A 23658-nucleotide genomic window follows, 5' to 3' on the forward strand; every position below is an offset into this window, starting at 1 on the left:
CCCACCTGTTTGGCTTACAGACAACACGGCCTTCTCATCTTCTCCTGGTCTCGGAGTTTACCGGGGCCCTCGCCCCCCTCCCCCCCCCAGCGTCCAGGCGCCGCGCCCCACCCGGACTTTACCAACCTGCCTTAACACTGTCCCATTGCACCATCCAGTGACGGGACCGCCTTTGCCCTATGCGTTTGTGGCCACTGGGCGTCGGTGGCGGGGTGTATGGGGGCTATCGGCCGCCAAAGCGGCCTTCCGTCGTCGACGGACGTAGCCGGACGGCATGCAAACGGGGGTTGCCTCCGCCTCCGCCTCCGACACGCAGCTGCGCACAAGCGCCCTACGATACACCACACCGCATCACCCGCCAACAGCCATCTCCAACCATCTTAAAGCTCAGGCATAGCTCATTCAGAGCGGGGCGGAAAGGACTGAGCCGGCGCCCGACACCGCTTAAGGCAGAGCGGTCATGCGGTTATGGGCCGACATGGGCCGTCAATGTTCCTGTGTTCAACAGCGGAGGAGCTCCAGCGCAAGCCCTGCCAGCTTGTCAAACACATCTCATGCCGCGCCGGCCGGCTCCGCCCCCGCACCGCTGCCCACGGCCGCCTGCAGGGTGGCATTGCGCGCCACCACAGCGGACACCAGGCTCTCAGCCCGCAGGAACGAGTCCACCATGCCGCCCCCACGGCGTCCCGCGGTCCGGGCAGCCTCCGCAGCCGCCGGGTCCTCACCGAGCTGCAGGTAAGGGGACGAAGTTTGGATTAGACACGGGCATCAAGGACGGTCTCAGCATGCCTACAAGAACGGTACAGTACACCGCTACTTCATACAGCTGCCCTGCCCGGTGCCACACGGCCCTATCGTGCAGTCATAGGGGTAGGGCAATGATCGCCCATGTCGGCCCATATACGCACACAGTAGCACGCACCAGTATGCCCATGACCTTGAATTTGCTGCCGGGCGCACCAAAGCGCCGCCTCCCCTTTAGCTCGTCATCGGACAGCTTCTGGGGCCCGGCAGGCGGCGCCGCGGGGCCCAGCGTGGTGAGCAGCAGCACACACTCGGCCGCCTGGCTCACCTGCGGGGGCGCACAGGGTGGCCAGGGCCGGTGGGAGGTGGGACACGGGCAGGGGCGGAGACAGTGACTCGGCGCAGAGGTTAGGTAGAACAACATGGCGTTCGGGTCCTGTAACACCCCACCCCCAACACCCACCGTGAAGTCTGCGGTGGCTGCCACGGTGACCTGCCGGTCGCCGCCGTAGCCGTCCACCACCAGGCGCCAGGGGGCAGGGGCGGGCCCAGTAGCAGACCCAGCAGCAGCAGCCACGCCCGCCTCGGTACTGCTGGCAACCTCCTCCAGCCCGTCCCCTCCTCCTCCTCCTCCTCCTCCTCCTCCTCCTCCACCTCCACCTCCTCCGCAGCTGCAGCCAGACTCGCAGCTCAGCGCCGCCGCCCCCATGCCGTCATAGCCGCGCAGGTACACCAGCTGGGAGTGTGAGGTGTGGGGTACGGCCCGTGGGGCAGGGCGCGATGGAGTGGTCGACTTGGGAGGGGGCTAATGTCGGGCGTGAGAGATGAGATGTCCACAACAGCGACACGGCGTGCGCGGCCGCTCCCAAGCACACCACCCACCTGCGCCACCACGTCGCCCCGCTCCCGCCGTGGCCCATCCAGCTCCGTGCGCACCTGCAGGTATCCCAGCGGGCGGGCGAGCAGGCGGGGAAGGATGTGGGCCTTGCTTCGATGTTTGGTTTGGGTGCAGAAGACAGCGGGGAACATCACGGTATAGCTGCTTGGCAGATTGGGGCGGCACAGATTGGGTGGCGGCCGGGTCGGGCGTTGGGCGAGCACGTACGCACCCGTATGCGCAGCTGGCGGCCCGCCTCAGTGGCCACGAATCCCCACTTGCCGCGCCCCTCGTCCGTCCACTGCCAGCCCTCAGGCGCATCAGCAGCAGCGGCGGCAGTCGCAGCAGTGGCAGTAGCGGCGCCCTGTGGCGGCTCCGGACCCATCACGAGCGCATGGAACCTGTGGGTGCATATGAGTTCGTGTGTTAAAAAAGATGCGGATGAGTTTGTATATGTGCGCCATTGTACGTGTTGCGCGCTGGGGCACAAACACCGCCAGTGAGGGTGCTCGCAGTGCGCCAAGACATGGAACGATGCGGGACGCGTATGCGGGGATGGGGTTGTGCGTGCCTAACTGATCCGCGCCACCGCCGCCACTACCACCACAACAAAGACAAAAACGCTCGCCCACTCAAAACGCCTGGCCCCGGGTGCACGACACACACGATACACCGTGCCATGTGCACAGCCACACCCGTCTGTCCCCGTGCGCTCTCACTCCTGCTGTATGAGGCAGCTGCTGCCGCGCTCCGGCTCCCAGTTCTCAGCGCCCAGTGGTGCCGGCAGCGGCCGGGCCGCCTCCGCCTCAAACTCGGCCCGCAGCTCCGCCTCAGCCGCCGCCAGATGCTGCGCCTCGCCGCCACCTGCCGCCGCCGCCGCCGCCGTGTCGTGCTGCTGCCGGGCCAGTGCGTGAGCCAGCCGCCAGTCCGCCGCCGCCAGCTCCTGCAGCAGCGTGAGCAGCAGCTCGAACGCAACCACGTGGCCGCCCGGGCCAGGGTGGTAGCGGCCTGAGGGCAGGTAGAGGTGCGGGGGAGCTGTGGGCATGGGGGCATGGGGGTACAAGGGCAGTGCCGGGCTTTCCTGTGAGCCCATCCATCTCCGTGTGCCCACCCGCGTTGAACAGTGCCCCCGCCGCCAGAGCCTCGCTGCCGCTGGTGTTGGCGGCTGTGTGCGCCCACACCGCGGCCTTGAGACTGATCGCGGGCAGGCCGTAGTGCGCAGCCAGCTCGCCGAAGTCGCGCTCGGCGGTGTTCCAGAACCTGTGGGAGTTGAGGTGGTCACGTGTGGTGCGGGGTGGGGGGATGCGGGGTGCGGACAGGATGGGGCAGGGGATGGGGAGGGTCACGGCGGTACAGCGGCACAGCGGTGCTCAGGGCGCTACCGGGCGAAGCTTCGGTGTGCCAACATCACAGCGTCCTTGGGAAACCCGCGAATACACAGCCGCCTTATGGCATCCTCTATCTCCTGCTACCCCTCCGCCCCTTCCCCGCTGCTCACTTGCAGCATCCGCTGCCATCCGGCGCGGGTGCGTTGTGTGCGTACATGTTGACCAGCACCACTGCCGGCCGCGAGGGCAGCCGCAGCAGCTTGCGCAGCAGCCGCTCGAAGGCGCGGCGGGCGGGGTCCTGCGGGCGGCAGGGGGGGGGTGGGGGTGCATGGGCCGGGTGCGGGGCAGTGGTCAGGGCAGTGCCAAGATGCCGGGGCGCGGCATGGTATACCGCGGGACCTGTGATGCTGCTGCAGCCGTCAGCCCTCTCCCCCTCCCGCCCTCCCTCCCCATCCGGCTGCTGGGCTCACGGTGTAGGCTGGCGAGGGCGTGGGCGGGTCGTTGACGGCAAACTCCACAAGCACCAGGTCGGGGGCGGGCGGCAGGTGCTGGGCCAGGCAGGCCGACACGTAGGAAGACTGGGTGCCTGCGCGGGTGGGGGCGGGCGGGGGAGCGGTATTGGACTGCAAGCAGAAACGCACGCAGACCCAGAACCCAAAGCCAGAGCATAGAGCGCGGAGGCGGAGGCGCTGCAGGGCTTACCGCAAAACCGCCACACGTGTAACAATGGGAGATCGCAACAGTGAAGAAGCCTAGGAGGGGGGAGGTGCAATTGAGCGTGTCCTCACGCCCACCTGGCACCGCTCCGCTGTGCACCACGTGTCGGGTCAGCTGTGGCCGCAGCTGCAGACTAGCCGTGTCCGCAGCCCCGCGCTGCTGAACACCATTCTGCTGCAGCGCACTGCGCCCCACCCGCCGCATACGCAGGGGTCCCGCCGCCTCCCTGCTGGTTTCCTCCGCCGCCCCAGCGAAGGCGCTGCTGCCGCCCGTGCCAGCCCGGCTCGTTGCGGCGGCGGCAGCGGCGGCGGCACAGCGTGCACGTGTGGCTTCCAGGGGCGGCAGTGCGGCGTTGAGCCACGTGTCCATGTGTCCCAGCCACCCGCGCGTCCAGGATAGCCCCACGCCCTGGCCCGCGGTGATGCTGCCGCCCAGACCGCCCACCACCACCGCCTCTCCTACGAGGGAAGAGGCAGCCGCTGTAACCTTGTTGGTTGTGTATGAGGACTTGGGAATGGTATAGACGGCACGCGCGTGTACCAGTGCCACACTGATACTTCGTACAGCCACCCTCACTTCCTCGCTGTTGGGCTCACGCATCCAGCAGATGCCCACCTCGCCGGATGCGCTGCAGCAGCAGCCGCAGCCGCGCCGCGTGCCCCACATAGCTCAGGCCCGCCAGCCGCCGTGTCAGTGGGATGCTGAAGTTGTAGCGCAGGCTGTGGCCCGGGGCTGTCACTTGGCGCCCGGCCCGTTGCGCCTCGGCGCTGGCGTTGCTGTTTGCGGACAGCCGCGGCTGTTGCAGCTGCAGCAGCTGCTCCAGGGCGTTGCAGTCCGCCGGCTGCGGGCCGGTGTCATGTGTATGTCCTGAGCCTACTGCAGCTCCCCCGCCAGCAGGTGTCGGTCGCCGCAGGATGCGGCTGGACACCTGCAAGCCGCGGCAAGGAAGGCGCAGGCTAGGGCGCAGACCAGGAGAAGATGAAGGGGCCGCGGAGACTGTAGGTGGCAGGCCGGCGGGGCGCAGGCCGGAGGGGCTTGGGCCAAGCGGGGGCTGAGGAGCTCCAAGGGAGCCAACTGTGCTTCAGATACCACGGACTCACATTATACTCCTTGTATTGCTCGGCATACCAAGCAACGAGTGTGGCATCAAGTGGCGCTGGGTGGGGAGCTTGGTGCCCTCCACGCAAATGAGTTGCTGATGATGAAAGACGAATAGCTACTAGGAGTAAAAGCTGTGGTAAAGGAGTCCACATGTTGAAGGGGGTCCTGAAATGCTAACACGCATTCCGACATTTGTTTGGCCGTGACCGGGCCGCCGTGTTCTGTACTGTCACATATTGATGAGGCTGTCGCGGTAGGACGAGAGGCGGTATGGGACGTGGCCACCGATCTTCGCCCGCTGTCATGCCACTGCATGGCACTTCGCTGTCATGGCACTGTATGGACAGCAACCAACGCAAGCGCGACGCCCCGGGGCCCGGGCACGTGGATAACCGTCCATCGCGGCATTCTGCAGTTCCGCCTTCTCATAGCAGCAGGACCGCAACTCACAACCAGCAAACGGACAGTGGAATCCAGCAGGTCTCAAAGGGTCTCAACGGCCACAGCGGTCCCTGCACCAACCAACATCGAAGGCCACCACCCAAGCCACCACCTCGCAAATGTTCAGTGCTTTGTCCTGCTTCGCATCACATTCACAACGGCACTGTCAGCTTTTAAATCACCTCTATGTCACCTCTACTCAAAACTTCAGCGTTATCAGCCAATCCTCACGACAAAAAAGCAAAATTGTAGGCAAGCACACCTGTTGTGCCGTTGCCACCGTCAGCCCTCCCTCCCTGCCGCCCTCCCTCCCCCATCCGGCTGCCGGGCTCACGGTGAACCTTCGCCTTGAACATATGGGAGCTCATGGCAGCTCATGTACATGCCATGTTCAAGGCAAATGCATACGCTGACACACACGATGGCAAACAGCAACGCCCGCTCCCAGCCTTTACTACGCAATGCGTACGGAACCTATTCCTGCTGTTGCTTGCCTTGCTGCTCCTGCTCCTGCTCCTCCAGCGCTTTGCTGGCGGCGGCGTTGATGGCGCGTGTGGCCAGGACCGTCGCCACCGCGCCCACGCCTGCGGGTGCACATACCGTTGGCTGCGGCTACGAAGGCGAGGGCAGTGGGATGCAATGGATGCCCCCTTGCTCGCTGCCCGCCCTGTATCCGCCTAGAGCATCCTGGCACAGCAATTGACCCAACCCCTGCCCCACACACGCAGCCCCGCCGCACGCCCGCACTCACCGTACAGCACTAGCTGGCTGGTGCCCATGGAGGCGCCGCCGCTGGCCGCTGCGTCCACCGCCGCCCGGCCCGCGCCGCCCAGGTAGACGTAGGCAAAGGTGCCGGGCAGCATGCCGGCCCAGGAGGCGGCCACGTAGGGCGCCAACCCCACCGGCGTCAGGCCGCAGGCGTAGTTGAGCAGGTTGAAGGGCACCAGCGGCGACAGGCGCAGCAGGAACACAACGTAGGCGCCACTGCTGCCACTGCCCACACCGCGCAGCGCGGCACGAAAGCGGGGCTGGTCTGTGGAGTCAGGGGCGGTTGGGTGGCTGTGTTCGAGGCAGGTGCAGGTGCAGGTGCAGGGTGTGCGCACAAGGCATGGAGGCAAAGGCAAGGTGTGACAGGCAGGTGGAATGGCCACCTCGTCAGACCAAGCGGATGCAACCAAATTGTCACTGCAGGCCGTTAATGCATCCATCCTCCTGCCACCTCCGGACCCGTTCGGCACACCACCACCCAACATGCCCTGTCACCTGTTGCCACCATACTACGGTACTGCCACCCCCGTTGACTTTCCAACCCAGCCTTCCAAACCCAACAGCAACGGTCCCCGCCCTGCCCCTCCCACAGCCACAGCCCCGCGGCCGAACCCGGCGCTCACCCCGCAGCTTGTCCTCCACCCATGGCCTCGCCAGGTAGCGCGACACCAGGAAGGCGGCGGCGGCGCCCGTGGTGGAGGCCAGCGACACCAGCGCCGTGCCCGCAGCGGGGCCTGCACAGCACAGCACAGCGCAGCACTCGTTGTCCAGGTTGGTGAACGGTTAGGTTCACCAACAGCTGATTCTATGGGGATTCTTGTGTGACGTTTAGGTGGCTGATCTGGGCTACAGCGATCAGAGCTACAACCTCAAAGACAAACAGCCGGCACCCACCGTACAGGGCGCCTGCCGCCAGTGTGAGCACGGAGGCCGGGAACAGCAGCACCGTGGCCGCCACGTACAGCCCCACGAACACAGCCGGACCCGCCCAGCCAGAAGAGGTCACCGCAGCTATTGCAGCCGCGGCCAGGCCACCGGCGTCAGCAGACGCGGCAGCGGCGCCCTCCGGCGTTGTGGCCGCTGCGGCGCTGACTTCGCCCAGCAAGCCTAGCAGCAGCACGCCGCCCAGCAGTGCGCTTGCCGGCAGCATGGAGCGCTGGAGACCCACGGTGGCAGATTCTACCTCGTTCTTCACATTTTTGCGAGATTCGCTGCAGGCAGGGTGGTTGGGTGCTTTGACCGCCCCCGGCCGTGCCCCGGCCGGTGCTGCGCACTCCACCACAGAGCCGAGTGACGCAGCCCGGTGTGGAAGAGCGCCGGCCTGTCCTGTACATGCCAGAACCCTTGATCCCTTTAGTTGGCAGCTGGGACGGAGTAAACGAGGAGTTCCTAGGAGTTGCATCTCTACCGCTTGCACGCACAGCGGCAAAATGGAGGGCAGGACAGTTAGTTTAACAGACCATCTATGATAAATCAGATGGTCGGCATAAACACATCGGCAGCGGAAAGAACGAATAGCGAGCGCTGCATGAGGTGCCCCAATTATTTGGAAGCAACCCTACTCCAGCTTTGTATGCCTTGAGCATTCAAAGGTATTTACACATTCCAACAATTGCCTCGCTAGTTGCTTCCATCGCCCGGGGCCTTCCCCAGGCGAAAAAACCAACGTTAGCCAGAGTTGACACAGCTTCTCTCGTCGCACCGCAATCGCGAAGCGCTTTGCCCAGGCCGCTCATCCTATAATATACGCTCAAACTATACGTGGCTACTGCAATTCAGTTAGGTCGGGCAGGAAAAGCTTCGCAGCTGTGCGTTAACAAGCCCTGGCGCTCGGCGACTTGTAGATGAGCAGAAGTTTCTACACACAAGGCACGAAGCGGATACGGTCTCGGTTCAACACTCTCTGGCTCAGAGCCGCGAGTGCGTGGCGAGGCCAACGACCTCTGGTCTCCACAGTTTCGCAGTCTCGCAGTCTTGGTGCTCGCTTCAGGTGCGGCTGGGATATGAGCTAAGACCTCCAGCGTTTTGAAGAACGTTGGGATTCGGCGAAGGTGCCGATAATATGCGGGCCCCCAGACCGGTTCCTCGTCGACTTGCCCTGGCGCCTCCACTCGCCTTGGCGCTGCTTCCGCAGTTTCCAGCGCCTGCACGTGGGCGCCAACTCCCCCACCGGACCCGGGGCGGGCGCGGGCGCGGGCGCCCTCGCCTACCTGGCCAGCCACTCGCAAAGCAGCAGCCTGCACGGCAGCACAGCCGCGGCTGCGGGCGGCGCCATGGCTAGCACCGGCGAGCACGCGGCACGCTCTGAAGGGCAGCCCGCCAAGGAGGCGCCGGCGGTGCCCTGGTGGACTCGCTACACACGCTGGCGCCAGACATCCCGGCAGGAGGGCAAGGACGCCGAGTACAAAGTGATGAGGCTGTTCCCGGGGTGAGACAGAAGGCGGGCATGGCGAAGGCGGGGCAGCAAGTGGCGGTCTGTGATGGCCTGGTACAGCAATGCTTTGTTGCACGTGGTACAAAGTTTCTGGTTGGTTTCTTCTTCCTTCAACCCTGCACCCGGTTTGTCTCCTGGAATGACAGGCCGGCCGGCCCATTGCAAGCGAGCGACGTGCCTGTTGGTCCGGGCCGCGAGGACTTCCTGCACACGCTCAGCGGCGGCCAGCAGGGCGTGGACCCGCCCGTGGTCATGATGCCGGGCTACGGCGCCGGAGTGGGCTTCTACTACCGGTGAGGCCGTGCGCGCAGCAGGCAGGCTGGCGGATAGGCAGGCTGTCAGACAGGAGACTGCATGCGCAGTGGGGTCACCCAGCTTGGAATTGTGTCAAACGTTGATGTGGAACCCCCTGACTGACTCCGAAGCATGCATGTGCTGTCCACCACTACCCCGCTCCTCGCACCCTTGTCCCCCTCTCGCAGCAATTTCCCCAGCCTGGCTCAGCGGCTGCGGCTGTTCGCGGTGGACTGGCTGGGCACGGGCCTCAGCGGGCGACCGGCGTTCCGCGCCAAGGGCCGCGAGGACGCCGAGGACTTCTTCATCAACAGCCTTGTGACGTGGCGGCGGGCGGCGGGATTGGAGGGAAGCAAGATGATCCTGGTGAGTGGCTGGGAAATAGAGGGCGGATGCAACCCGTTAGGGGCTGAGGTTTTCTGCCGCCATGCCACCTGCCCCCCTCCATCGAGCCAGCCTCCTTGACAGTTTATACCGCCTCTGCGTCTCGTCACTGTTGCCGCCGTGCGTGTTTCCCGCCTGGTCCGCAGGTGGGCCATAGCCTGGGCGGCTACCTGGCGGCCACATATGCGCTGAGGCACCCCGAGCACGTGCAGCACCTGGTGCTCGTGTGCCCTGCCGGAGTGGTGAGCCGCGGGAGGTCGGGGCATGGGGTCCTGGGAGCCGCCGGCTTGTGTGGTGACTCGTCGCAAAGGAGTTGCCAGTGCCTGGCTCTGACACGCCGCACTGCTGTTGGTGTTGCTGTTGATGCTGCAGCCCAAGGCGCCAGAGGACTGGGAGCGCCAGTGGCTGGGCGAGAAGTGAGTGTGGGGCCCTGGCAGTGCGGAGTTTGCGGGAGACACTGCAATGGGCAACCCATTTCATACTACGTTTGGCTCCGTTTTGCTTCTACTTGCTGGTTGGCCGTTTCTCCTGCCTTTCTGCCTGCAGCGCCTGGAGTAGTCCTTGCCTGACCTCTTCCCTTTCCTCCTCCGCCCCCGCCTGCCTCCTCCAGGTGGACGTGGCGCGGCCAGCTGTTCAAGGTGTTCATGCGGGGCTGGGAGGCGGGCATCACGCCCGGCTCCATCATCCGCGGGCTGGGCCCCTGGGGGCAGAGCCTGGTGTACAAGTACGTGGCCAACCGGTTCAGCCACCACGGGGAGGGCCTGTCCGAGCGCGAGATCGAGGTGTTCAAGCAGTACTTCTACCACATCGCGGCGGCGCCAGGCAGCGGCGAGGTGAGCGGCGACAGGAAGATAGGAGAGAGCTGGCCTTGTCTCTTGTAGCCGATAACACCTCGCCTGCCTTGCATGACTTCCGCATGTGCTGTCTTGTGGGAAGCTCGCCGCATGCCAACGACGCCCCCCTTGAATGTCGCGCCGCAGTTTGCGCTGCGCCACCTGCTGGCCCCCGGCGCCTGGGCGCACTCGCCGCTGGAGGAGCGACTGCACGAGCTCAAGGTGCCCGTCACCTTCATCTACGGCAAGCACGATTGGATGCGCCCCGAGCACGCCGTGCGCCTGTGCGAGCAGCTGCGCACGGAGCGCGCACCCCGCGCGGCGCACGACCTGTCGGTGGAGATCATCGACGACGCCGGCCACTTCGTGTTCCTGGACCAGCCCGAGCTGTTCGACAAGGCGCTCATGTCGGTGGTGGCGCCATACCTCAAAACCGCAAGTCAGCGCAGCAGCGCAAACGCCTACGCCGCGGCCGGCACGAGCGTCCACGTGGCGCCGGAGGCGGGCGCTGCTGCTGCGGCGGCGGCGGCCGGGGGCGCGCCGCTGTCGGGCGCGGCGGCCACGAGCTGGGGCTTCGCGGCCAGCGGCGCCGGCCAGGGCCAGGCTCAGCAGCAGCAGGAGGAGGCCGTGGACGCGGAGGGTGTGCAGCTTGAGGTGGGCGAGGAGGATGAGTCGGGGGCCGCGCGTCCAGCGGTCTCGGGTGGTGGTCGGGTGCGGTAACGCTCAAACCTGGGCAGGCGGCAAGACTACCTACCGCAGCACTGCTTTTAGTGGCGTGCTGTTTGATCGCTGTAGTGACGCCATGTACGGATGTGGGTAGGCTGGGGAAGACCTCATAGCCTCATTCATTGCTGCGTGTTGCGTTTGTATGATAAACTACCGTATGGTTGCAGTGTGATATTTCTAGATGCCAGGGATCGTGACCCTAGCCACTAACCCCTACGCGCAAGGGAGCGCGGATGGCGCTTTTGCCATGTCCTCGACTGTTACGCATGCGTCCTAGGGTCCTGCAACCGAATAGGCGTGAAGGGGATGGCCTGTTTGCACCGGCTGCATGGTATGGCCCCCTGCGCGTGCGCCCAACACGATGAGCCTTTGGTCGAAGACTATGGAGCGATAATCTGGAGCAGAGCGAAGCATGTGATAGCTGAGAGCGGCCGGGCATGGGTTTGCAAAGCGCTCTGTGTTGCTTGCGTTGTGTGTGTTTCTGTCAGTCGCTTGCACAGCTGCAAGCTTGTAGCGCTGTGAGTGGGTCGTGTGTTGCTTCGTAGGTGCTGTTTGGGTTGTCGTGTGAAGAAACAAGCTGCAAGGTTTGTAGGTACCACATCGTAGGCCGTTAGGTTGGCAGTTCACAGAGCACGGGCCGGGTATGTCGCACATGGCGTTACGGAGTGCTGCGTTTCGGAGAATGGTGCTGTCATGCACGTGCATTGTAAGGGCCTCAGACTGACTTACGAATTGCGCTGCGGCTCAGCGGCAAAGTTGACAGCCAATCGCCCAATCAGATGCGTTGTTGCTTACAGTGACCGCATTCCGGGGCTGCACGAGACTCCCACGCCTGACCAGCGTGCGGCCGTATGCCCAAGCTACTGCCATGTCTCTTTCCCTGCCGTCATGCCTGCCCCCTGACCTAGCGCCCTGCCATAAAGCCACTGTCCGCCCCACTGCTGCACACTGCCTAGAAGTTGAGCAGGATCTTCTCGGGCGGCACCCCCTTCGCGGTCAGCAGCGCCGTCACGGCCTGGCACATGCCCTTGTGCCCGCACAGCATCGCACCCACGCTGCTGGCGGCGTCGGCGGGCAGCGCGGCCAGCCCCTCGCGCTCAAACACGTCGTGCACGTAGCCCTGCTTGCTCTCGCTGTACACCGACACCACCTTGACGCCCGCGGCAGTCCACTGCGGCAGCAGCTCGCTGTAGGCAGTGGACTCTGTTGGTGGGAGGAGCGCGCAGGAGGAGGAGCAAGCCGGCAAGCATGAGAATGCAGTTGAAGACAACCGAGGAGGTGTCAGTAGGGAATGCCCAGAGGGTGCAGCAAGGCGGGTGATGGGGGCCAGAGAACGGGCGTATAAAGTGGCAGGGTCACGGGGGCTGCAGCGGGAAGGGCCCCTATCCACCCCTGCATGTCACGCCCCCAGCCCTGCTCCGTGCCCTCACCCGGGTTGCGGGTGCCGTAGTACAGCGTCACGTCGCGGCCGGCCAGCGCGCCGCTGTCAATGACGGCGCGAAGCGGGCTGATGCCGGAACCGGTGGCGAACAGCAGCACGGCGCGGGTGGTGGAGGCGGGCAGACGGTCCAGCGCGAAGCCCTTGCCCATGACCGGGCTCACGCTCACGGGGTCGCCGGCCGAGGCGTTGCACAGCAGCTCGGCGGTGGAGCCTGAGGAGCGAGGTGCGGGGGAGGGAGGGGGGAGGCAGCCATGCACGAAACATGAGATTCAATGTCGGTCATGTGCGGTACCCAAGGACTAGGCTCCATCACATGGGCGTGGGACCGCAGCGCGTAGGCCGGGGAGCTGTGCTAGGCTGCAGTGGGCAAGCGATCGACTGAGCGCTGCATCCCGCTGCAACCCCGCCTTTGCCCCCTGCTCACCCGGCGCCCCCTTGATCAGGAACTCCAGCTGGCCGCTGCCGGCGTGTGCGCCCGGCGCCGAGGCGATGGCGAAGAAGCCGGGCTTGCTGTCCCCCACCTTGACCTGCACGAACTGGCCCGGCACCGTGTAGCCGGCGGCCAGCGGCGCACCCACGTCGATCACCACCTTGTGCAGCGGGCCGGCGGCGGCGGGCGAGTTGGACACAACCCTGCGGCACGAGTCCCACACGGTTCGGGGCGAAATAGACATGAAGCATGAAGTGGCGGGCGATCTTTTTGTGTCACTTCAACTGCCGTACAAAGGCGGTCCGACCGTGAGGATTTCCCGAATTTATACTACTTATGTACTTTTCCAACCCCGAAGGGTCGAAAGGCCAGGCTTGGCATGGGCGTTGGCGGCTTGAGCTATGCCGCCGGACGATGCCTAACCATTTCCCCCTCCCACAGCTGCCTCGTGCTCGTGGCACCCACTTTGCAGGCTGGAACTCCACCGGGGCGCCCCAGTTGGCCTGCACGCGCACAGCGCCGCGGCGGCCAGCGGCGGTGGGGCGCGAGGCGGCGGCGGACGAGAAGGGCGCGGGCAGGCGGCCGGAGGCGCCGCAGGCCGAGCTGCCGCGCATCGGGGCGATGCCCTGCTGCGGCGTGCTGCGATGGGGGCGGGGCGAGGTGTGCATGGGGTTTCAAGGGCGCAGTGAGGTCAGCAACGTAGGAGCTGCATCCGTCCTTCCAGGGGTCGGCGCCAACATCACAGTGTTACTCGCAAATCCCAGACTGCACCAGATGCATGCGAGTAGATACATGGCCCCATGAAGCATCCTATGCGCACGAGCTCCCCGCTACTGCTGCAACAGCGGCTGCCCCGGGCAGCTCACCGGCTGGCGCCGCTGCACACTGTGACGGGCTGCGCGCGGCGCTGCGAGGCGCGACCGCTGCAGGCAGCGCCCGCTGGGTAGGAATTAGCGCGCATGAGCGTGTGCTGCATGGTGTCGGTGCTCGGTGGTGCAAGGAGTATCAAGTGGAAAGCAGGCTGCTCACGCGTCCTGCAGGCAGGTGGGCATGGCCAGGGGGCGGGGAGGGGTTCGCAGGTCTAGTCCTGCACCGGAGCTAGTGCGGCCAGGGCCTTCATGACCTTCATGACAACTGCAGCATGTACACGGTACGGATAACGATGCGGTGACTGCCCCTTGGAGCCGGCGCGTGCGAGGATATGTGTTTGTCAATGAGCACTGGGCGACCGCTCGAGCACGCAGGAGAGGCCATACATATGTCTGACACTGTTATTCATCGCGAGCCACATCCCCACTGGCGCGTCGATCACAGTGCAGCGACGACTGGCCATCCTTCCCACACACCAGAGAAGTCTCCACGCGCTCAAGCTCCTGGCGACCGAAGCTGCCCAAATCGTTGCAATGGCTGGTCGCTGTGTGCAGCTCCACGCCGAGCGTCGCGGATGTGTGGCAATAACAGAGCAAAGAAGCCCGTGGTTTCCGTCGCTTACTAGCCAAGGGCCAGTATGACACTTAAAAGCAGTGTATGTAGCCAGCTCAGCAGCGGGTGGGGGTGATGAAGTGGGTGTGGGGCCCATCATCCGCGCTCGCGTGTCCTTTCCCCCTCCGTGTCTGGGCGGCCCACCGGGTTGGTCCCGCGAGCCACCAAAAGACGTCCGGTATCCACCAGTCATTAAGCACCGTCAGATTCCTTCCTAGTTCAAGTCCCACACCATGAAGTCCTACACTGTCTTCTCGCTTCTCTAGCCCCGCACCGCCAGACACACGCACCTACCCATCTACACACATACTCCTGCAACATTGCGCGACTCTCGGACTTGCCCTTTGCTTCCCATCATCGCATCTTCCACGCTGTCCATACGCTAGTGTATTCTTGAAACCACCGCACACTTGTCAGTGGGCAGCGCTACGTCCCTTTGCTGAGCCCTTGCCATGGCCCCAGTGTGTGCAGGTAGCTGGTTCGCGCCTCTAGCGGCGGCAGGCTCTTGTAGCGCTCGGGCGGCAGCGCCACCAGCTGCAGCCGCTCCGTCAGGTTGTAGGCCTGAGATGAATGAGCGATGATAGACATGAGTAACACGCCCGTGCCAGAATGAACACCGTGGCTTAGCTGAGCAAAAGCACGACCCAGCCCCGCCAGGCGCCTACGGCGCCTTGCCGAGCTGTCCATATGCGGCACCCAGCTACAACCTGGCTACCCCACCCGCCCACCCGGCCCAGCCCTGACACACCTTCATGTCTGGCGGGCTGCGGCAGCACCAGTGTGTGGTGTGGCGCTGCATGAGCTCGTCAAATCGGTCCCAGGTGGCGTGGTTGTTGAAGCCGCTGAAGATGCGGACGGGCTGCGGGAAGTGCAGCACACGTGCACCGCCCGCCGCTGTGCTGATGTTGGCCAGCACGGCCCGCAGCTCCCGGTCCGACAGCGGCGCCGCCACAGTTACACGGCGACCGTGTCCCCGCGGCGCGGGTTCGGTGGACAGCACCAGCTGGTCCAGCCTTAGGCCGCCCGGGCGCGGCAGCGCCGACGGAACCACCTCTACAAACGACTTCTGCAGATGCGAAGGGCAGTCCGGCATGGTTCAGGTGTGACGCGTCCAGGCAACCAACCGGCAAACGCTTTTCCTCTTGATGCAATGGTGTACTACCGGTAAGCTGTGAGTGGTGAATCGTGCGGTACGCAAATGGCACAAGACATGAAAACCCGAGGGTGGGGCGCATGACCTGTGCGCCGTCTGCGGCTCCAGGTCCCGCAAGCAGGACCCGCACCTTCATGTCGTCCGGCACCTTGGGGTTGTCCAGGAAGGAGTACTCGCGCACCAGCACCTTGTGACCCGCATACTCAGTGGCGTCGGGCGGCAGGGCAAACTGGCCGGTGTTGAGCTTCTTGGCACGCAGCACGTGGCTCAGCGCGCAGGTGAAGGGAAACGTGGTGGCGGTTTCGTGGTTGATGCGGCACGACTGAGTTTGGTACCAGTTCTTAGAGCAGTAGCACTGGAACTGCAGTTGCACGAGGAAAACAGGGGAATGCCTGAATCACCAGAGCCGCCATCTTGCGTTATGCTTGTGCATGCTTGTGCATGCCAACGAACTGGGTCACTCGTCCATACATACCGTATGCTGTACAGCGCATATGAGCAGCACCCAGCACTCCAGGCCCCATAACACGCACGCGTACGTACCCGCGGCATGACCAGCGTGCGGTTGGCAATGAGCGCGATGGCAAAGGCGTAGTAGGCCTGCTGCAGCTGATAGTTGGCGGCTTGGACGTGGAAGCGGATCATCTCCTCAGTGCGCTGGAGCTCCCAGTTGTTGAACCCGACAGGCATCTGTCAACATGTGCGTGCGGGCGGTGCGGCCATGCGGCTCACGCAACTGGCGATACTGGTAGTAAGGACTTGCGCTCAGCACAGCGCTATGCCACCGTGCCAGCCGCCCCACCCCCCATACGCAAAGCCCCGCTGCGCCCACTCCAGCCACCCCCAGCCTCCGCGCAAGCCGCTACCAGCTACCTGTACGCACCGGCAGCAGGTCCAGGTCAAAGGTCACCAGGTCTGGCGAGGTGTAGTATTCAGGTGGGTCGTGGAACTTGATTGCGTCGCGCATGTTCTGGCGCTTGCTCTCCATGGTGCTGCCGCCCCACACCCAGTGCACCACGTACAGAGGGTGGGCCAGCTTCTGCGGGTGCAAGGAGGGGGCCAGTGGCCCCGGGGCCCAGAGGCATCGGTGCGGTGGAAGGCAGGCAGACAAGGAGCTGCACACCAGGCTACAGTGCGGTCTAGCACGCGGCTGAGCCTGTCCCTGTCCCCACCTCCCACAGCCGCGCGTTGACGTAGGTGTAGGCGTTGGCGAACATGGATGCGGGCAGGAAGGAGATGGCGGTGGTGTTGCTGAAGGCGGCGTAGTAGAGGCGGGCGCTGGGGTCGGGCCCCAGCACCGCCTTGGGCATGGCGGGGTCGCCGCGAAAGAAGTGGCCGCGGGCCAGCGTGTTAAAGCCGTCCTGCGCGAGCGTGGGTGAGTAGGTGCAGGTGGCCAGGCGCGACATGCGGCGTTGTGTGGCGCTACGGGATGACTGGAGGCGATCAAGCGGGCAGGTGCGCGGCACTGCACGTGCTGACCAAGGACGACACACGCATGCCTCACAAGCCCGACGCCCTGTCATCCCACCGGGGCCCGCCCCCACCTGGTCGTGGCCCACGTTCTTGGGCTGAAAAGACAGCCACACGTCGAAGAACGCCAGCCCGCCGGGCCATTGCCGCATGAAGTAGATGCCTGGCACACAGGGTTGGGAGGCAGTCAGCTTTAAGCAATGAACGTGGAGAGGTGAGTGGCGCAGTGAGGCGTGGCCTAGTGACGTGGGGGTTGACTGTGGCACACGCTTCCTGCCCAGAGCGGTACACTGGTACCCCCATGCCGAATCTACATTCCATGCAACCGGAACTGTCAACGGGTGGTTATCGGTACCGTATTCTCCAAGCGAGATTACCTGTATTGATGTTCGTGTGTGGGTTGGTGGATATCTCCAGCCCCGTGTCCCCCTTGACGTTCTGCGTCTGCACGGCGTCCGTGGCGATCACCACGTGTACCGGGCTGGTACGCTGCCGCGCGGCGAAGTAGGGCAGTGGGTCGCTGAACCACACCACGTCCGTGTCCGAGTGGATGATATGCACACCGAACTCGTACACCGCCTTCATCATGTGCACCTGCCGGCGGACAGCGCGCAAGCAAGGGCACAGCGCGCGAGCGGTAAGTGCACAGGAGCCCCAGGCGGCGGCTGCATTACGATGTTGTATGCAACATATACAGCGCTCTCCTTTGGCCGAGATTCCACAGCCTTGGCATGGAAGTCATGGGTCCTGCTGTGGCCCATTCACCACATCCAGCTCTGGGCTGCCTTGCTCCCGACTGCTCTCAGGGCTGCCTCAGCGCGCTTGCCCCATCGACGCCCCTACCGTCTACATGGGATGTTACCCGCACACAGGCGCACACGCGCGTGAACACACACCTTGTTCCAAGTGGTCTGGGTCCAGTGGTTACTGCCCCACTTGTACTGTGCATCTGTTGCGAGGGGGCGGCATGATTGGCAAAAGCACGCTACCAAACAGGCAATGTATCTGCCCTCTTTGCGCGCGGCACAATTCCGTCTGCACAGCCATACTTGCTTATTGCTGCCGTCAAGAAGACACCCCCTGCTTGCATCCGCGCCCAGCACCCTCTGCCTGTGCCGGTCCCGCCCGCCCGCACCTGAGCCCTTGTACACCAGGCGGTCTGCGGGCGCGTTGAAGCAGTGCCCCACCGCCCCCATAGACCCCAACCCTAGCGACGTTTCGGGGTCCAGCGCCGCAATGAGCCAGTAGCTGATGTTGGCGGCGCGCACGTTATCCACATAGCTGGGCCCCAGCTGCGCCCACACAATCTTGTCGATCACGGTCACCAGCACCGTGTTCTCCTTGGCCACACCCAGCACCAGCTCCCTGCAACAGAGAGGCCGCGGCAGCACAGCAGGCCGCCACACTCGCAGGGGCTGAAGTATCTGCCAAAGGAGAGGACAGCTGCCAGCGGGGCCAGGGAGCGGAGCCTCTGCACTTCTCGCCCACGCACTTACTTGGTGAGCGGCCCGCAGTGCCCTCCTGCTGGCTGCTGCTGCTGCTGCTTCAGCCCTCTACTCCCAGCGCCAAGTACGTGAGGCGACCCTTCCTGGACAAACCAGGAAGGCCATTCGTGCTGCACAGGCGTGCCACCGGCTACTGCAGCGACCGCCAATAACAAAACAAGGACAGTGATTGACATCTTGCATGTGGTTCAACCCCCTTTGGCCCGGCGCACAGCACGCATGGTCGCGGTTTGGCGCTCTCGGCGAAAGAAGTTGGCCACTGTCCTAAACTTGGCACTCCTATTATATATTTTGCTTAGTAGAAACAGTATGAATGCTCTTAAACAAAAAGTAGCTTAAGAGCCCTCGCAAATGAGCTGAACTGAATAGGCTTGTTCGCTGAGCGCAGCAGAATGCCCTGCACAATGAAGCGCACATACCCTCTCTTGAGTTATCTTACGCTAGCATTGTTAGGGCTCGTAAGTGCTCGTTCCGAGTTCCTTCCCGCTCGGGTCGCTAACTATCCGCTCGCCGCACGAGGCAGGGCCGTATTGCAAGCGCACTGTGGGCCACTTTCTGCAGATCTAGTCAAGAAAGTTGCGCGAGACAACACGGTTCTGGTCACAATCGTTGATAAGTTGGTGTGGCACAGCTTCGGGCCGAGCTATGTAGAAAACATCCAATCAGCTGGTATCACCTACTGGCTGATAGCGGCTCTGGACCCTGAGACTTCCACAGCAATGGGCGCCCAGGGAATAACGGACCACTGCTTTAATGCGCCGCAAGAGCGTGTAAAGTACAAGGGCAAGGGTGAGGATTATGGCTCCAGCAGTTGTGGGGTTGGGAGTTGGGGCGCGGGGCGGGAGTTTCCGGGCGTGGAAGGGTTTCCGCCGTATCGACTGACAGCCCTGTACAGGTACTTGCACTGGTGGGGGAAGGACACATGTGTTAGGTGCCGGGCCTGATGTGGCTTTCTTTGTGCGCTGCAGACGCGAACTACCAGTGGGGAGGGCATCACTGGACGCAGACCACGTGGAACAAGGTGCGGGTGGTGCGCGTGGTGCGCAGGGGTGATCTGACGGGCCGTGATGACCGTCACCTGATGACACTTGCGTTGCAGATGGTTTGCAAGGGCCTGTGGGGTGTCTATGGTCCGGGAAAGGACCTTGCATGCTTGTGTACCGCCGGGCGGTGCTGTGGTGGTGACCCTGCAGGGTGGAGACCAGCCAGGCTGGACGTGTCCATGCACGCGTGCTGCAGTGCATGCCCAGCACGCACTGTGCACTTACTTGCTCACATGCGGGCATGCGCACACGGAGCCACACATCCACTAAAGTCGCGCACATGACGCATGTGCTCACGGAATGTCACGCAGGTGCACATCATCAAGGCGGTGTACGAGTTTGGCGTGAACGTGATCCACTCGGATACGGACGTGGTCTGGTTCGGCGACCCACTGCCATTCTTCCACGAGCGGCTGAGCGGCCCAGTGCACGTCATCATGGCCACGGACGCGGTGGCCACCGGCAACCCCGTGGGCGACATGGGGCTGGAGGTCACGACCAACCCCTTCACCAACATCAACACAGGTCCGCGCGGGAGGGCGGGGGCGGACAGGCGGGGGCAGGCGTCGTTCCTCGCCGATATTCGGTCGCTATGCACGTTTCCCGCTAACTCCTGTGCCAGAGTAACCCGAGCGCCCGGCGTTAGGGTAGCCCCGATGACCATGGATACTGGCTGCTAGCATGACAGCAGTGCAACCCTGGCAGTGTAACAGGAAAGCAGAACAGGGGAAAACGTCCAAAGTCTGCTGGAGCGCAGAGCTGGAGCCTGCACCATGGGACGGGGGACGGGACATGGTGGAAAGTGGGTCGAGGCTTTTTTGGATGGGTGCGGCTCACAACAGATACGAGGAGCACAGCGCAGGCGGGATTCAGGCATCACCAAGCGCGACTCGGCCGTACATGAAAGCGCTGTCTGGCGCATGCCATGATGCTATGCTATGCACCGTGTCGCCGCCCGATGGTGGTCGCCCACTCACTTCTTCTCCTACGTGCTGCCGATCCCCCTTGCGCTTGCGCTCGCGCTCGCTTGTACAGGCATCTACTTCATCAAGCAGTACGCGGGCGGGCTGGACATGTTCAAGGCTTGGCTGGACTGGCAGGACAAGAACATCGGCCACGACCAGGACGGCTTCAACACCATGGCGCGCGGCAGCGGCTTCCGGCACGAGGACAAGCACCTGCCGCCCGCGGTGCTGCCCAGCGACGCCACCGCCAACCGCTACTTCTACGCGGCCATGCACAACACCACGGGCGTGTCCTTCCTGCCAGCATCCATGTTCGGCAACACCTACACCTACGTTAACGCGCGGCTGTGGGAGGTGGGGACAGGGACAGGGGGGGGTGCGGCGCTGGGAGGGAGAACTAAGCGGGAGGGGCTGCGGACTTGCAGGGCGGGTGGTCTGCGGCGTTCTTCACATGCATACGGTACACTGCCGACGTGTTCCATCTTGACATGTATCATGCCCCATGCCTCATGACCCCACCTCTTCGCCACCTATCATGTATTTCGCAGAAGCTAAAACACCCGCTGTATGCCATCCATTGGGTGTGGGGTGGGAGCACACTTGAGAGCAAGCGCCAAAATATGCGCGATGCCATGAAGTTCCACGATGAGCCCGACTACTACACCTCGCCAAACCTGGTCACCTTTGACCTGGACCTGCTGCCGGTGCGTGCATGCTGTGTCCAACCTGTGACCTACGATCTGTGCCCGCCCAGCAACACCATGTGTCATAGCGGCTTCAACGCTGCCTGCTCTTGTCAGTGGGATTCGTTGGTGGCGTTGCGCCATACTGCGCGTGTGTTGGCCTCGCTATCCATGCATGCAGATGCCCGACGACTTTAACGACTGGAAGATGACGGAGGAGATGATCCGCTTCCACGTCCAAGCCGCCAACTATCAGCTGCAGCAGGCTTACTACGCCTTTGCCATCGCGCTCATTGCCAACCGCACGCTGGTCATGCCGCGGGTACGTACGCGTGCGGTGGATGGGGCCTGGAGTGCTGGGTGCTGCTCATATGCATTGTGCAGCATACGGTATGTATGGACGAGTGACCCAGTTCGTTGTCGGTCGGGCATGCACAAGCACAACGCAAGATGGCGGCTCTGGTGATTCAAGCATTCCCCTGTTTTCAGAGAAATGTAAGCTAGTGTTTCATCGTGCAACTGCTGCAGTTCCAGTGCTACTGCTCTAAGAACTGGTACCAGACGCAGCAGTGCCGCATCAACTTTGAGAAGGCCACCACCTTCCCCTTCACCTGCGCGCTGAGCCACGTGCTGCGTGTGAAGAAGCTGGAGGCCGGGTTTCGGCTGCCCGACAACACCGAGTACAGCGGCCACCGCGTGTTCATCCGCGAGTACTCATTCCTGGACAACCCCAAGGTGCCGGACAGCCTCAAGGTCAGTACGGTAATGGGCGGCACGCACAGGCATTGACTGGCTGGCTGGCTGGCTGGCTGGCAAGCTGGGTTGATACAGGTGGTTATTCCTGGGCGGACAGGTTTCATGGCCGCACGCTAGCTGACGTGCACCTCTTACGCCTTCATGGCCTACCCTGCCCTCACCGTTGCTCTCCCGCATGTGTCACTCCTGCGTTCCCGCTCATGCAGAAGTCATTTGTGGAGATCGTGCCATCCCAGATGCCGCGCGCCGCCAACCTGGGCGCGGACGAGCTGGTGGTGTCGGTGGAGCCGGCGCCGCGCGGCTACGGCCAGCGGGTGACTGTGGCGGCGCCGCTGGTGGACCGCGAGCTGCGGCAGGTGCTGGGGCGGTTCAAGGGCGTGCGTGTGCTGCACTTCCCACAGCCCGCCCGCACGCTGAGCGGCTTCAGCACCTACGCCACCTGGGAGCAGTACGACGCGGAGATTCAGAAGCATGTGGCCTACTGGTGCTGCCGTACGCCGCCGGATATGCAGGTAGGGCATTAAAATACAGCCTGGAACTATGCGGCAGAGGCGGGGGATGGGAAGTGTGACATTGCGCTTCTTTGCGCTTCTAAGCGATTGCCTGGCGATTCCTTCTTACCACGGGTCTCTTGCCGCCCACCCGCGCAACCCCGCGCAGTCCATGAACCTGACTGACAAGGTGCAGCTGGTGGCGCTGCCGCCCGAGCGCTACAAGAACCTGCCGGCGCACGGCGGCAAGAGCTCGTACCTGCACGAGGTGGGGCCAATCCGCCGCATGCCCGGACAGATATTCTAGAGCGGGTCGCAGATGCGTCCGATGGTGATCCCGAGTTACGGACCTGAGGCACGGCCGCACGTCGTGGCTCAAAAATATCAGCCTGATGCACACCAGGCGGCAGCACCGCATGTAAAGCAGGGGAGGTTCAAAGGCGAATGTCTACCCCGTCAATGGACACGCGAAGTCGCGCCTCGCTCCGGCGCTGATTTTAACCCGCCGCCGATAGGCCTTACTGTGACTGCGTCTCCGGCCTGTACCGTAGTACGTCATGAGCTATCCCCGAGGTACCGTAGTCTGAGGTTTGAGATGGCTGTTGGCGGGTGATGAGGTGTGGTGTAGGCGTTTGTGCGCAGCAGGATGTATGAGGCGGATGCAACCCCAAACACACCCTGACAACACTGTCCGCATCAGTCCGTCAACGAGGAGAGACTGCTTTGGCGGCGGATAGCCCCCATACACCCGACACTGACACCAAGTGTCGAAACGCATAGGGCGAAGGCGGCCCTGTCGCTGGATGGTGGCTGGCCGCTCCGTGCGGGTGGGGCGCGGCGCCTGGGGGGGGGGGGGCGAGGGCCCCGCTAACCCCGGGCTAAGATGAAAAATGCCGCGGTGTTTGTACCGCTGAGGATTAGCGGTGCGTGCAGGCGCCATGAGTGGATGGCATACTAGCTGCTGCACTAGGTACTGCAGCGGCAGGATGTTACACGGTGCGAAGCAAGCACTTGCCGCCGTGGTCCTGGCCGTGGTCGGGTCTGCCGCACGGCCTGTGAAATCGCAGAAACCACGACCTGCCATCAGCAAACTTCCAACCAGCCAGCAACTTGTCGGTACAGTAACTCCGGCGTTCGACCAGCCATGCACTCCTGCTCTGCCGCTGCAAACTGTTTGCTGTCTGCTTGGGGTACGGGCGTCAGCTGCACCCTATGGGACCTCGCCAACCTGCCTGAACCCTGTCCCATCACACGACCTGCCATCAGCAGCGCCACCATTGCGGTCACTAACTACTGTAGTTCCGAACGACTGACTCCTGATCTCCTTCTATCTTATAAAGACAGAGGCTTGGTGCGCCTCACTGCATGTATACATAACATGGCAAATGTTGACACAACAGAGACCTACTGCTTGTGATGCATCGCATTATAATCATCTGGTCCTTAGCTCTCGCGCTGGGCTTCGCTTCACATCTTCACATTGGTGCTAATGCTTCCCACCCGCGGCCGCGGCAGCGCCTCCGTGGCGTCGAAGCGCACTCTGTCGCCATTCACGCAGTTGGCATACATTGTGGGTCGCTAACTTCAGCCCT

At 63.5% G+C, this 23658-nt stretch overlaps 6 protein-coding genes across 6 annotated transcripts; 2 read left to right on the top strand and 4 right to left on the bottom strand.

Annotated features, from left to right (window-relative positions):
- Positions 1-2: 2 nt before the first annotated feature.
- Positions 3-4975, bottom strand: CHLRE_01g000200v5 (uncharacterized protein). The gene is made up of 12 exons (XM_043058073.1): positions 4767-4975; positions 4282-4594; positions 3744-4124; positions 3420-3535; positions 3120-3247; positions 2733-2881; positions 2341-2629; positions 1854-2022; positions 1627-1680; positions 1208-1480; positions 923-1072; positions 3-729 (listed from the first exon to the last, which is right to left on the bottom strand). Exons 1-12 carry the CDS (start codon positions 4917-4919, stop codon positions 553-555), a joined length of 2352 nt encoding a protein of 783 aa, XP_042927987.1. The 5' UTR covers positions 4920-4975; the 3' UTR covers positions 3-552.
- A 64-nt stretch (positions 4976-5039) lies between these two features.
- On the bottom strand, positions 5040-7485 carry CHLRE_01g000250v5 (uncharacterized protein). The gene is made up of 4 exons (XM_001700304.2): positions 6871-7485; positions 6600-6710; positions 5960-6241; positions 5040-5792 (listed from the first exon to the last, which is right to left on the bottom strand). Exons 1-4 carry the CDS (start codon positions 7124-7126, stop codon positions 5683-5685), a joined length of 759 nt encoding a protein of 252 aa, XP_001700356.1. The 5' UTR covers positions 7127-7485; the 3' UTR covers positions 5040-5682.
- A 100-nt stretch (positions 7486-7585) lies between these two features.
- On the top strand, positions 7586-11369 carry CHLRE_01g000300v5 (uncharacterized protein). Its single transcript, XM_043058074.1, has 8 exons — positions 7586-7966; positions 8111-8404; positions 8557-8703; positions 8893-9070; positions 9235-9330; positions 9461-9504; positions 9699-9921; positions 10069-11369. Exons 1-8 carry the CDS (start codon positions 7821-7823, stop codon positions 10639-10641), a joined length of 1701 nt encoding a protein of 566 aa, XP_042927988.1. The 5' UTR covers positions 7586-7820; the 3' UTR covers positions 10642-11369.
- Positions 11370-11426: 57 nt separating this feature from the next.
- CHLRE_01g000350v5 (uncharacterized protein) lies at positions 11427-14135 on the bottom strand. The gene is made up of 6 exons (XM_001700305.2): positions 13865-14135; positions 13385-13552; positions 12984-13157; positions 12513-12721; positions 12078-12299; positions 11427-11850 (listed from the first exon to the last, which is right to left on the bottom strand). Exons 1-6 carry the CDS (start codon positions 14098-14100, stop codon positions 11600-11602), a joined length of 1260 nt encoding a protein of 419 aa, XP_001700357.2. The 5' UTR covers positions 14101-14135; the 3' UTR covers positions 11427-11599.
- Positions 14136-14189: 54 nt separating this feature from the next.
- Positions 14190-18405, bottom strand: CHLRE_01g000400v5 (uncharacterized protein). The gene is made up of 11 exons (XM_043058075.1): positions 18120-18405; positions 17759-17988; positions 17520-17572; positions 17001-17217; positions 16698-16786; positions 16326-16514; positions 16037-16192; positions 15697-15843; positions 15284-15514; positions 14749-15066; positions 14190-14561 (listed from the first exon to the last, which is right to left on the bottom strand). The coding sequence occupies exons 1-11, from the start codon at positions 18302-18304 to the stop codon at positions 14427-14429; spliced, it is 1950 nt and encodes a 649-aa protein (XP_042927989.1). The 5' UTR covers positions 18305-18405; the 3' UTR covers positions 14190-14426.
- A 100-nt stretch (positions 18406-18505) lies between these two features.
- CHLRE_01g000450v5 (uncharacterized protein) lies at positions 18506-23647 on the top strand. Its single transcript, XM_001700277.2, has 9 exons — positions 18506-18917; positions 19097-19149; positions 19483-19696; positions 20207-20490; positions 20685-20840; positions 21001-21141; positions 21348-21572; positions 21782-22087; positions 22236-23647. Exons 1-9 carry the CDS (start codon positions 18848-18850, stop codon positions 22371-22373), a joined length of 1587 nt encoding a protein of 528 aa, XP_001700329.1. The 5' UTR covers positions 18506-18847; the 3' UTR covers positions 22374-23647.
- The last annotated feature ends 11 nt before the right edge of the window (positions 23648-23658 follow it).

The sequence above is a fragment of the Chlamydomonas reinhardtii genome, chromosome 1 (genome assembly GCF_000002595.2).
Source record: "Chlamydomonas reinhardtii strain CC-503 cw92 mt+ chromosome 1, whole genome shotgun sequence".
Classification (NCBI taxonomy): domain Eukaryota; kingdom Viridiplantae; phylum Chlorophyta; class Chlorophyceae; order Chlamydomonadales; family Chlamydomonadaceae; genus Chlamydomonas; species Chlamydomonas reinhardtii.